Source organism: Athene noctua, chromosome 2, assembly GCF_965140245.1.
Source record: "Athene noctua chromosome 2, bAthNoc1.hap1.1, whole genome shotgun sequence".
Lineage (NCBI taxonomy): Eukaryota > Metazoa > Chordata > Aves > Strigiformes > Strigidae > Athene > Athene noctua.
This window is the reverse complement of record NC_134038.1, coordinates 48194213-48208194: the sequence shown is the minus strand read 5'-3', so window position 1 is coordinate 48208194 and position 13982 is coordinate 48194213. Positions and strand designations below refer to the sequence as shown.

The 13982-nt window shown below is 42.8% G+C and overlaps 1 protein-coding gene across 2 annotated transcripts in view; it reads right to left on the bottom strand.

The window, feature by feature from the left end:
• GAREM1 (GRB2 associated regulator of MAPK1 subtype 1) overlaps positions 1 to 13982 on the bottom strand; it is a 103952-nt gene that overhangs the window by 6592 nt on the left and 83378 nt on the right. For both annotated transcript variants that reach the window (XM_074899021.1, XM_074899022.1), the window contains exons 4-5: positions 7892 to 9070; positions 2690 to 2856 (exon numbers count right to left, since the gene is read on the bottom strand). In XM_074899021.1, coding sequence (XP_074755122.1) covers positions 2690 to 2856; positions 7892 to 9070 — 1346 coding nt within the window. The remainder of the gene's footprint in view (positions 1 to 2689; positions 2857 to 7891; positions 9071 to 13982) is intronic.

Sequence of the window (13982 nt, the reverse complement as noted above, 5' to 3'; positions counted from 1 at the left end):
CAAAAGCTGCACCAGTGCACAGCACAGTAACACTGAATAAGTTAATGCTTATGGCCAAAGGAAGAGTTTTACTTGGAAGGTTAAGCAGACCTAGCTGTATGTATTGAAGTATCAGGTTTCAAGCTTACCCCACAGTAACTTGTTTGTGTGTTCATATCCTTAAAAACCTATGGTGAGAAACACTTGTTTTTCAAAGGCACGTAAAGAAAGCTACCCTGACCTACTTCCAGGTAGTAAACTAAGCTCAGCCTGTCTGAGCGAACTGGTGGTTTATATTCAGGGGTTCCCTAGAGACAGAGATGCCAACAAAAGCATGAAATCTGTTATCAAAAGTAAATGTTTGCTGCTTTTATGCAACTTTCTAAAAGAAAGTGTGAGGATTGGGTTGAACTTTGGAATTCTGGCCGATTAAGCCAGAACACTGGAAAAAAACAATTAGCGGATTTATAAAATCCTTACTTAACACAATAGACAGAAACAAACAGTTGAAAAATTGTTTTTACTTACCTCTCTCTCCTGGAAACTAACTACTCAAGAAAGACACTCGGTAGTCATTCTGTGACAGCTCAGTGAAAACTGCTTGAGGAGGGCAGCAGCTTTCAAAAAACCAGCATAGTTTTGAATGGACTAACATAATTAGTTCCCCATGTGCTTACAGCGAGTCAAGAGGACTAGCCAACCTGGATTTGCCCAGCTCAAACACAAAGTACAGATGCATAAAAGCAGTTCTAATCTATATCACTGGAAAATTATCTGTAAAACTCATCCCCAACAGATGCAGTTCTCTCTCTATCTAACCATCCCTCAGTCTCCACTCCATGCCCTCCAAACTCTTCTTTTCTCCTGTTTATGTCACTAATACAAGCCTGCCAGTTAAAGCAGTCAGACGTTTACAATAGCAGAGATGTTTTTTTCCCCCTCAATAAGTATACACTGTCAACTGGTCATTTCTGGCTGCTTAAAGGCCAATTTCTGTAAAATACACGGTGCAAAGCATTTTTCACAAAACAAGCCATGGGGCTGCTCAATTCAGAGAAGACAGTCAGTGAGTTGTTGTCAACAACTAACCATACAGAGGAATTAAATTGATTTATCCTGTTTCTGTTCTCTAATTCAATATTAGAAATGCGCACATTTAATGATTTAAAAGGTTAACAGAATTAATGAAAACTGATAATGTTTTCCAAGTGCTTCCTTATTCATCCTCCACCAAAATTAACTCACTGGGACACAGTGCCAAAGGATGCAAGAGAAACCTCAAACACACCTCAAGTCAGGCATTTTTATAGGCAGATAAGAACAAATCACATTGGTTTTGATTGTGTTTAAAATATTGGTTGCAACTGTTCATGATCCAAAAGGTAAGATCATTGATAAAAATGGCAAGACTTGAAAAGCAAGTTCACTAGCAATCTGGCTACTCCACACATTGCCAATTTTCTAGCAGCTTCCTCTGCAGCACTAGGTCAGTTCTACCAAAACAGAGATATTTGGTCTGGACCCAAGCTGGAGATGAATTTCATGCAAATATTGTGAGGTTCAAGGCAAAAACCTGCATTCCTGAGAAACTTCACTTTTCACTGTTTTCCTGATTTCTTGGGAGGCAGATGTACTCTTAGCTACAAAGAGAGAAAGCAGCATTTGGTGGGCCCCAAATGCTGGGAGGTCTTGTGCTCAGCCTCCTGTGGAGAAGACCTTGACAGAACTACCCAACAGGCTTTCATAAAAACAAATGAGCAGCCTTGATCTAGAGTGATCATTGCCAGATACACAACACTAAGCTACAAATGTGCAGTACGGCTTAGAAAGGCAATTCCAGCGTAAGTTATTATTATACCAATTGCATCTAGGCTGAAATGATTTCAGTGACGTTTCAGATCAATTTGTAATACCCAGACAGGTAGTATCTTGTCATTGAAGAGATTTCAAAAATAATGGCATCAAGACATTCAAGGCAGAAAGGAGGTGAGAATTCCAAAGGTGTATACACTTTCTAAAGCCAAAGGAAGAATACTGCATTGCTAGGAAAAGGTATGCAGCCACATAATTCAAAATTCACTGTCAATTTTTGACTAGGTTGAGCGGATTTTCCAGTTTGTGGGTTGGGTTTGTGCTGAAGTGGATTTGATCTGGAAGCTGTCTGGCCTCCTTCTGGTACACCTCACTTTACACTCAGTGGTGTCTGCTGGCCTCTCTGCTCTCCATCATACCCACCCCATAGGTTCCCACATAATTGGTACAACACATTTCTAGATGAGCACACCCCTTTTGTGTGCCCACTTACCAGAGCTGGCTGCACTGCATGCATGTAGCACTGAAATCCCAGCTCAAAACTAGCTTTGAGATGTTCTGTTTTGAAGATTCAAGCCTTTCAATAATTATACAGAACTGTACGGGATTTTCCATTAGATAGCCAGTGTCACCTTACAGTTAGATTACCTATAGCAATGTGCACACATATTTAATATATATTGCTATGTCCTATCTAGTAAAACATAGTTTCTGCTGGAGCTTTGCCTCCCCTTGAGTTTTTAAAAATAACTTGACAGGTTAGCCCATTTCACAAAAAGTCAGCAACTCTGACACAGTACCATGCCTTTACAAACAAGTGCCTTCAAAAAACCATACTGCTAGATTTAACTTCCGCAAAAAAGTTCTAGCATGAGGCTCTCACAGCTCAAACACATACATGTTGTGAAGTCCTGAAGAGTAGTAGGACAGAGTAGGGCTAGGAGAGCGGGTCTGCTGTCGTGCAGATTTGACCGTACGAGGAGGGATGGAAGGACTGGTGGACGACGGCTTTGAACTCCGTGGTGGGACAGGGGGAGCATTCAGGAGCCTGCATTCCTCTTTTACCTGTACAAACGAAGAACATGCAAGTAAACAGCGAGAAAGTCTGGGCAACAGCACTCTCAGTCAGATGAAACACATCTGGTTCTGCCTTATTCTGTGAAAGGAAATAATTTAAAAGGGAGGAGAAAAGAAAAATGATGCTAAGTATATACATTTGCAACAATATGTGGCTGTCAAAGCAGTCCAAAAGAACGCCTTGCTACCAGTAGAGCAGCTAGTCAACTCTTTTAGGGTGCTTTTCAGTAGTTTGATATCCCCTCATTAAAAAAGTAACAGCAATGAAACAATGTAAAAGAACCTTCAAATAACACATAAAATCAGACCTGTTCCAGATATTTTATATTTTGTAAGGAGCAAATTCATTAGGCATAAACTTCACTAGTGTTGTTTATTTAGATGCAATAAACCGAGCTTACGTAATGAAAAGATCTCAACAGACTTTGATGTTTCCTGACTTACTACTCAGCCATTCAGCTCGAGGATAATTCCCAGCCTTCCTCCCCAGGAATAGTACCATGTATCTCATATTTACCAGATGCTGGGATTCAAATCTGAAACTTCAGTCCTTCTGTAGCTGCCAAAGCAGTCCAGGATAAGGTTAACTACAATACCTACAAGTTGAAAGGTGTAGGCGGAAGACCCTGTTGAAACAATGCACCCAGCCAGCAGGTCTACTTTTTGCAGCCAGCCAACTCTGCAGCTTAAAACACATGACTACAGCACTGGTTATCTAAAATATAGTTTGGTCTGCCTAGGTAGACCAAATATCTGGATCCATCCCCATTGAAAAAATGGAATTAAGACCTTAATCTCATCAGTACATGTTTAGGAGAGCAACTTTATTTAGCAGGGCTAGAGGTGAGCACGGCTACTGAGAAGTAGGGTGCCAGGCAGGATTTTTTAAGGACTCACCACCTCCCCCAGGGCAGGAAGAGACTTCTACATTCTCCTTGTCTTGAAACTGTCTTAGATGCACCAGAAAAAGGAAATTCCCTGTGTTTGAAAGTTATAGTTTATTTTTAAATTTAACAACGCTGCAGAACTAAAAGTTATCTTAGCAGTTCTGCAACACATAATTAGCAATTAAAGTGATTTAATTCATTTAAAAACAAAATAAATGTGGAACCTTTTGCAATCCACTTTGGTGCTTTCAAAATGCAACAACCCATTTAGTACTTTTGTGAAATGGAAAATTGGGGACTAGGACACTGTAGTACATTTTTTCCCTAATTCAAAACAAGTCAAAATTACAGGAAATGCCTGACAGCATAAAACACTGAAATAAATCTTGCTCTAAGGGTTCTTATTTGCTCTTTCAAGAAAAAAAAAAAAAAAAAGAATCAATTTTATTCATGTTTGTTATTGAATTCAGGCCTAAAACTCTTCAACCATTTTAGTGCTGTGCCCCAAGGATGCCTATGGACTTTTTTTTTTTTTTTCTCCAAGTCAGTCTAGGCAAAGTTAATACTGCATGCTATTGAATATATACCCGTGGGGTTAGAGAGACCATTCAGGGGAGCTCTTGGAGCACAGTAACGGTCAAGGGGTTAAAGGGACTCTTTCCTGGGAAGACTGCTGGCATTCAATGACGCTGGCATAACAAACTATGCCAGGCTCCCTTGCTGACCTAGACTGCAGATCAGAACAAGGCCATAAATAATACTGGTTTGCAGTCCCAGTTGGTCCCTGTCACAAGACGGCGATTACTGCTGCCAGACACAGCCCTCAGGAAAACCAGTAGAGGAGTAAAAAGGAGAGATTCTGCAGATTAAACTGACAAGAGCAAGGGAAAATTTCAGAGAGCTACCCTTGCTTGGTTCAAGCAAACAGTGATGAAATAAACGTGTGAGGAGGGGAACAGCCATGGTGAGACATGACAATCACCTCGATGGCTGCTGCTGTTAGTAAGAAATACTCTTTTGTCCAAAAGCACTAGATGCCATGTGGCTGCCAGATACAGATAAAGTGCATTTGCACTGCACGTCCTAGGACTTCTAGTTGTCACTGTCTGAGCCCTCCCATGCTCCAACACTCTTTCCTGTGACCCCCTTCTGATGGTGTGAAATGTATTTTAAGACCTCCACTCCTTTTCCTTGGTGCCAGCCCACGACCTGCCAGCACCCCCTGGGCGCTGGGGTGTCACTCCTGAATCTGGGCATTGCAGGTGCCTGTCACAGTGACTGCTTCTGAGGCCGCCTGGATGAAACCCACCCCATCACCGGTGTGATCGCAAGAGTAATACAAAGCAGTTCAACGCTCCTTGCTGACAGGCGCCTGAACTTCCAGCACACTCCATCAGGGACATGCTTTAAATCAATCAGGAAAACAGCCTCTGATTTTAGGAAAATTAGTGTTTGGGGACTGAAGCAATTTCTAATTTACAGGCCTTAATTCAGAGGTCATTTGCCCCCCCTTCTGTCTTCATGCTACTTTGATTTCTGAAAGGTATTTAGAAAATACATGATATATCATAATGCTTCATCCTGCCAGAGAGAAGAAAACCAGAACAGCATCTGAAATCCCCAAATGTCCTTTTCTCTCCTGCAAAGAGCTCCTGTACACACACTTTAAATTTAGTGCATGCAAAAATACAATTGCCAGCCAACCATTATACAGAAACTGTATGGAATATCATTCTAGAGGGAGTGATGACTAAACCGCATATTCATAAGCAGCTCCTGAGATCTACTTATTCTATAAATACCCTACGTGGAAACCATGCAAACATCTCGGCCCCAGCCCACTGATGAATTCAGTAGGTCACTGATACTCATTTCAAAGCTGTTCCAGGAAGCCACTAAACAGAGTCTAAATTATAATAATCTATGGAGATGTAGGTTTTTTATTTTGTTTGACTTTTTAGAGGGTTACACCCCCTGTCCACCTCTAAACGCAAGCTAGTATCTGTATCAGAAGTTATTTCTCCCACCTGGCTAGAAAGAAGTAACAGAATTGCTGACAGCACTCACACACTACCTCAGTAATGCAAGACACACGTGATAAGAATCACACACTTTTCTAAATTACCTTAAAAGGCAACATACGTATCTATTCCAAACACCACCCTGCTGCCCCCAGAAGGGAGTCGCTGTGCCATGACGCCTCCTCAATTGTCAGGGTCCACAGTGATGCTGTACAGGTGCTCCACAGCTCTCCCAGTACCCCATGACCCGGGGGGCTGGCATCCCCCTGCCAGGAGGGCTGCCCTCACTCCACTGCAGGGGCAGCTGCCCTCCTGCCTGCTCCCCGGTGCTGGTTCTGCCGCTCCTTTGACCCTGTGCTGAAACAGTTCAGCTCACAGAAATCAGCAGGAAACTAATCATTTTCCAGATCCAGACCTGGCTGCCTGCCCAGGCGCAGGAGTGCCAGAGCCAGCACAACAGAGGAGCCAGGACCATGTGGCTGGGAAAGGAGGAGGAGGAGGAGGGTGGGACCAGCCCCATGCCGGTTTACATCAGCGTAGGCTGCCAGGGAACTTCATCTCGATATGGTGCTGCTGGGCACTTGTCCAAAGGCGTCTGGACAAAGCATCGGTGCATACCTGACCTCGAAGGCAAGTGCTCCCGGGTTCCTGCACTTAGACGTTACATGTAAATACTCTGCTAAGACGACGTAATGTCTTGACCTTCCTCTCCTTGCTGAAGCTGCTGCAGCTGTTTTTTGGGGAAGTTCTGGCGGCACGGTCAAAGGGCTGCAGTTGTGATTTCATGCCTGCACAGACTTTCTCCTCCCCCTCTCTTCATTGCACACCCCCAGCACGGGAGTAGCTTGGCCAGGGGGATGCCCATGGCAATCCACTGCAGGCTAACCCAGCACAAATAAATACAATTTAGCTTTCAACCAGATTGTGACCGGGCTCATGATGAAAAGGCTATGGGCCAACACTGCCGGACTGTTAGATGGAAAAAGGAAAGGGATGGGATCACCATGGTTTGGTCTCAGATTAGATGTACATCAGTGCAGCCATGCTGTTGAAAATATAATTGGACTTGAAAATGGAACAATACTTTATTTAAATTCCAGCAAATCCCCTGCAAAAATAATTTGTTAAATTATAATATCTGTCAAGATTCATGTTACATAAGTATGTATCATTTAGATTTTGCCAAAGATTCCTAGATACTCTTTCCTGGGGAAGTTTCTTTTTTCTTTCATGTTTTTTTTTTTAAAAAAAAAACCCACGTTCAGGACTATGTCAAGAGACCATGTAATGGTTGGATTTTCCACCCAGTTCACTTAAACCTCTGTTCATAAAACATATTTGTATTTTTTGCCTCTGAAGTCTCCACAATATTTCATGGTTTGGAGAAGTGATTTCTCCCATGAGTTTTCATCAGAAACCCTAGGACAGGAAACATGTTCTGTTTAAAATTGTGTCCTCTAGAAGGCTCATTTATCAACTCTGCAGAGTTCCTATTTAAGCGTGTTTTCTTTCATTAAGCAGTACAGAGCCATTAGTTCAGGTCTAGTTTGATAAAGTTTGCTCAAGGTCAATGACAATATTCTTCAAAATCTGCCATAGACTCGTAACAGAGAAGACAATCTCTCATGAACAAACATTTCAAATCCATAAAAATTCTAGCTGTCCTCATTATCAGGGCCTGTTTATTGAAGACGTTTGAAGACGCACACAATAAGGTGATCCGAGGCAGTTCCAAAGTGGGGTCATGCCCCACACGCTTTGGCCACAGAAAAGATGAGAAAACATGGAGGCCACGTGGAGGACTGATGTGAAAAGCCAGGGGAGGAAGTGACCTATCAATTTTTAGACTTCGTTTGTGGGAGTAACAGTGACCAATAAATATCACCTGAAAGTATCAGGATTAAGCTACTAGATCAGTTACATTAAATATACTCTGGTGATTTTTAGAACATGACTTACACTTGGGTAGGAAACCAGGTGAAGTTACACATCTCACAAAGTCTCACCATTTTCTTGCCCTCCATGTGTCCCTCCCCACCAAGTCTTCCTAAAAAAAAAGCACACTCTTTACCATCAAAAAAAAGAAACCAACCAAGATAAACAATCTAGACTTACTGCTTCTGATTTGGGAGGCACTGGAGGTGGAGGTAGGGAAACATCTGAAGACTTTGTGGTTGCTCCGACAGTCGCAGGCACAGGAAGAGATGTGGTACCACACTTCGATCGGAAAGATCCTCTGTAGTTGTCACATTTGTTCTTCTCACTTAGCGAGCGAGTGAGAGGCTGGTCGCCAGTCTTTCCAGACCCTTGGTCCAACCACAGCTCTTCGTAAGGAAGTTCTGGCTTTGTAGGCAGAAACATCGATTCTTCACTAACTTCAGGAAAAAGATAATCACTGCTACTGTCACCAGACTCCTGGTACTGAAGAGCATCATGAGAGAACAGGGCCCACTCATTACACAAGTCCCTGCAGCCGTGGAGGTTCACTTCACTGTTCCCATGCAAGTTGTTCCCATAGACGCACACCGAAAGCCGGTGGAAGGACTGTGTAAGCTCGTCCCGTGCGTAGCTGAGGGAGTTGGGCATGTGGCTATGCCCTGTGCATCGGCTCTTCTTTGGGCTCTTGCAGTCTTCGTTCCAGTCAGTTTTCACATCTCTCACGGCACGGGAATACTCATCTATGTCAAACTGTTCCTGGCATATATTAAACCAATGCTGGATGAGGGATTCATGCCACAGCTCCCCCTTCACCAGACTGTCAGGTAGAGTAAATTTCGGAAGCGTCAAGTGCAAAGGAAAATGCATGGGAATAATTTTGTTGCCACGAAGCACACAACAAACCACCACAGTCTTGGTCTGAATGTTGACGAACTTGTACCTATGCCCTTCACGGATAAAATGCAGGTCATAAGGGTTTCTTGGTGTAGGACTCGGAACAGTCACGTTAACGGGCAGCCTGGTTTTTTCTACTATATTGCGAATCGTGTGCTCACCTTCTTGCATCTGCACCTCCAGTGGGCTGCGGGTGCTGAACTTGCCCTTACACTGGAATGGGAGACTGATGCTTTCGTTGGTCCTGTGGTTCATGCAGATGAGGCAGGGCATTTTGCCTCTGCCTAGCTTACTAATTGAATTAAGTTTCCCGATTTTTTTGAAGATGGTGTTGAGTCGTGACTTCTCCTTAGAAGATTTTGCATAAAGAATTTCTGCTTGCCCCATTAAAGTGAGCTCATCCCCTGTACTAAGGGTAATGTTGTAAACCTCAGTGTCTTCATTGCATTCACCTGAAGCCACCTGAAAAATAATAATAAAAAATATGTTTTTCCCCCACTGAAGATAATACTTCAAAACATAACAACCCTATTGAGACTAAACTTACAAGACTTTATATTGGGAGACACTTAACTAACTTTATTTGAACAGCTGAGCAGTCAAGTGCAAGGTGTTTAACCTGAAGCTCACCAAGTAATCTTTTTTTACTGTTCTGCACATTCCTGAATCTTACTTGACTGGAAACAGCCACCTGAAACTGTCAAAGAAGGCATGAGAACAAACATAATCCATTTTTAAAGAAAGGACAAATCCACATATCCCAGCAATTTAAATAGTCACGTGTCATACAGCTATGACAGAGCATGTCTGGATTCCCTTGGGTATCTTCTTCCCCACCCCCTTGTTTTTTGCTGTTTGTTAGAACTTATTTGCCAGGGTCTTGAGGGATGCAAATTTCTTTTTTCACCATCTTCAGCTCCCTGAGGAGCAGAAAAGGTGATCTCATCGTTATGGATGAAGCATATCCCTTTGATATAATGTCTTCTAGGCTAGGAGGAATGACAGATGACATCTACTCCCTGAAAGAGAAGTTAAGAATATCGGTCTATTCTATATGCCTAACTCCCCTTCTGCTTTGCTCTCCTAGTCATAGACTTCCTTCCTCATTTTTTGATCGTAATTGCAATTTAAGAGATTAAACAACATATGCACAGCCATGTGTGTGCTTTTCTAGTATGGAAATGGGACTGGAAAGAAAAAAAAAGGCAAAACAGATGTCCAAGGCTCATTTGTTCCTGAAGTTACTTCCTTAAGACTGGAATAACTCTTTATAGACAAGATCGCTCTGCTTTGTATTTGAGTGGTTTAATGTGAAAAGCCCCTTCTGGGGCTAACAGAACCTACCCAGCTCCCCCACAATAGCAGCAGATACCTACTCATAAAGGAAGGTACATCAAATAAACACTACTGACTCATTATATAATGGACTATTTTATCTAGAAATATTAAGCATACTATCAAAATTGCAAATGAAAACATATTGTGTATTACTTCCCCACCTCCACAACACCTAAAGACATCACAGAGCTGTGTGAAGCTCAAATTCCAGGCTTCAAACTCGGGTATCATCACAGAATAGCCATTGCATGAAATTAAGGCTGCAATTCCAAGCAGTTAATAACCAAGAAGTGCTGTGAATAACACTTCCTCTTGTAAAACGTGATCTGTAATTCACCTGTATTTGTAAAGTTGTGATTATATTCTGCAAACTTTTCAGAGCAAGCGCAAGGGCAGCTCAGGCGAGGTGTGCCGCCTTAGCACTTCAGTCTCAGGGCTTCCGGAGAGGAAGTCATTCAAGCCCTGAATTATCTAAACAAACACTAATTGGTCTAATCCAGGAAACTACTAGGATTTATGGTACGCAATACTCATTCACAGCTCACACCACCGGCCAGACAGCATTTTGAAACACTATGACATGAAAGGAAAGCACTCATCTTTTTTGCTGGTAACACTGGTGTGACACTCATTGCTGGTTTCTCCTCAAAACCACCACAGAGCACTCACTGCTTTTGGGCTGCAGCCATGCAGCCCTGCATTCAGTGGAGCTGCTAAGGGCTGAGGACACACAAGGCTCTGTGCATGTACTGTTCAATCCCTACTTCTCTTTCTGAGAGGGCACATTCTGTAAGATACCAGTTTCTAGCTTCAACAAGTCCCCACAAAAGGCTTCTTTTGACAACATCAACTACACTGTCAGATATTTTAACTGGAGATGGTACAGTTACAGCTTTTTCTTCCTTCCTGCAGGACACCAGCCGGAGCGAGGGAGGTGTCACAACCTACGGCTGTGGGAGCTGCTGCTCAGCCAACTCGCAGTTCCCTAGTGATTCACAAACAAACAAGCCACTGTACAAGGAAACGGTGGGTCAGATGTGAAACCACAGAGGTAACTGGCCAAGCTTCACAACTAAGGTCTCACAAAGCAGCTGCTTATTAATGGCATTCATTTCAACCAGCCAGATTGCAATGGATTTTTAGATTTAACAGGCATATTTAAAGATCAAATTATTCTCAATTCAAAAATTTGAAAAATGTTCCTTTTTTTTTTTTAAATACAGTCACAGGATAGTAATAGGTGAATTAAGGCTGAATTTTACTGTGCTAGAACAAAAGAAAAGTCATGCTGAAGTTCTAGTTTGGCACTCTGAGAAATCTGCACTCTTCTTTCTGAACAAAAATATAAGGTATCGGCTGCTGTCCAAAACTATAATTAAAAAAAAATATCAGAAAGTAAAATTGAAAGTCTAAGACTGCAGAACTTTATCCCTATCCTTTAAACCCTCCTACTGTGAAGTTAAGGCTGCTGGTACACCTCAGCAAGCTAAGTATATTTTAAAATTTAAATTCTGAAAGTCAAGAAAGGGAACTCCTCTCTTCTTGTGTTAGGTTAATTCATTCATTACCATATGGTAGTTAACATCTATGAAGCATACATCGTAGGTAAATATGTGTTTCAGGATATTACCAACAAACACCATACAGACCAATCACTCTAAAATAATCCAGTAACTCAAGCACAGATATCTCTAAGTTTTTCTCAGATTACATAGCTAAATGACCTTTCTTTGTCCCTGTAACAATGACCGATGAAAATCAAACTTGCTGTCTTGTTCACTCAAACATTTCACTTTATCAGTGGCCACAACACTTAGAAAAACATCAACAAATAGGGCCATGGACTTGAGCACAGGACATCATGTGAGGCCTGTAGAATCCTCCAGGTTGGGAAGGACCCTCAGAGTCTTCAAGTCCAACCTGGTCCTCAAAGCAGGCGCAGCTCAGCAGCTTGCTCAAGGTCATGTCCAGTTAAATTTTTAGTCTCTCTAAAGAGAGAGAAGCCACATTTTCTCTGGGCAACCTCTGCTTGTGTTCAGCCAACCTCATTATTTTTTTTTCTTATATTTTAGAGCGGAAATCTCGTGTTCTAACTCGTGCCTGTTGCCTCTTGTCCTCTCCCCAGGCACCTCAGATGAGTCTGTCAGTCTGTTATACCCCCCCACTAGGTTCCATCAGCCCTCTTAAGGCTGGACAAACCCAGTCCTCCCTGCTTCTCCTAATACAGAGCTTGCTACAGCCCCCTGACCATCTTGGTATACTGCACGCACTCCCACATGTCAGTGTCTTTCTTGTATTAGTGTGCTATTGGAAAACAGCCGTTTCCAAAACTGGAAGCAATACCACAGCTGTAGCATCACAAGTGCCAAATGGTGAGGAATAATCACCAACCTCAACCAGCTGGCTACACTTTTGCTAATTCAGCCCAATATGCTGTTGGCCACATTTGCCACACCACGACTACTGTCCACCAGGCACCCCTGAGACTTTTTTCCACAGAGCCACTTGCTAGCCCATCTGCTTGTTGCAGGGCTTACAGCATCCCAGGTGCCGGGCTTTGCGCTTGCCTTTGGTAAACTTCACAGGCAATCAGTCAATCAGAGCAGATCTGATTCAAACCAAACAGTATGCTTAAAGACAACATGATCTGGGAGAAAGTACATATCGTAAATTATTCCTAAAAGGCAGAATGGGTAACGCCACACCAGACTCAACTCCCTCTACCCTCTAAGCTTCCAGCACTGACCCAACAGGATCTGCACCTGCAAGTACCCCTGTGCTCCTTCACACTCCTGCTCTGAGTGTGCCCTGTGCATCCTCTGCTTCCCACTACAAAATCACTGGCGAGGTGTAGCAGAGCCTTTTGCTATTTCAGACACTTGGATCTGCCACTGACATGTCCCAGTCCATGCACACGACATGGCCTATCACTGGTATATGACAGAGAGAAGACAGCAATGCACTATCTCAGAGGGCCAGAGTTAAGCTAGTCCAGAACACAGACTGATGGAGAAATAGAATCTCCTTGTAATTCTGGAAAACAGGTAACTCTACAGATGGCAGAAAGCACCTGAGAAGCCTTCATTCAGCTGCATAACATACCCGGGAGGGCTGACTCCAGTCCCTGTGAGGCTCCACTCTGCCCCACACTTTCAGCTCACTTCCCTCCTCTTGCTTTGTCTGCACTTGAGCAATGTGGGACTTCTGCCAGTTTCGGTTTTGAACCTTCAGGTGTGAAGACCTTGCAACTGGTATGAAGCCGAGACCAGCTGAAGGAGAGGGGAAAGGAAGGCAGGACAATACATTTTCCTCAAACATCTCCATATTGGGACTGTGGAATCATGTTTTAATTTTTTGTGTGTGCCCCCTCCTCACACCTTCTATTTAAACCAGGAATTCTTCACTAGACAATTCCAGTGCAACAATATGCAGCAGTAACCATCATACCTCCAGTTGCTGTCATTACCCGATAATCACAAAGCCTCCTCCAGTTATTAAAACTACTAGCCTTGGGAGTATTCTGAAATAACTTCTTCCCCAAACACGTTTATCTTCATGGCTGCCTTCTCAGTTTTACACATTATAATAATGATGCTTTATGCATTATAACAATGACTCCTGCAGTTTTACTTCTCCCTTGCCCCTCTTTTGCCCTTCCCAACCAGTTTTCACTTTCTGTTAATAAGTGAGAATAATCAGTGCTCCTAGCCCTGTGGAAGAGGCAATGCTTGTCACACTATACTCCAAAGCCATCTAGAAATCACTAGTAGATATTCAAATTCCTAATGCAGAGGACCCACAGAACCAGAACCTACTCCATGCTGTACTTACCCTCCACCTCCCTACTGTCAGATGTTGATCCATATTGACCATTCACTACTGATGCTAGGATACTGACCAGAAAGGTTACTGGCTTACAGACATTTTGTCAAACACATGACAAAACAGCAATGGGTTAAATCACTGTAATGTTTTAAGTTTTAAGACTCCTGCAGTTCAATAACAATTCAGCAGCCAGTTACCTCTATTGCAGAAG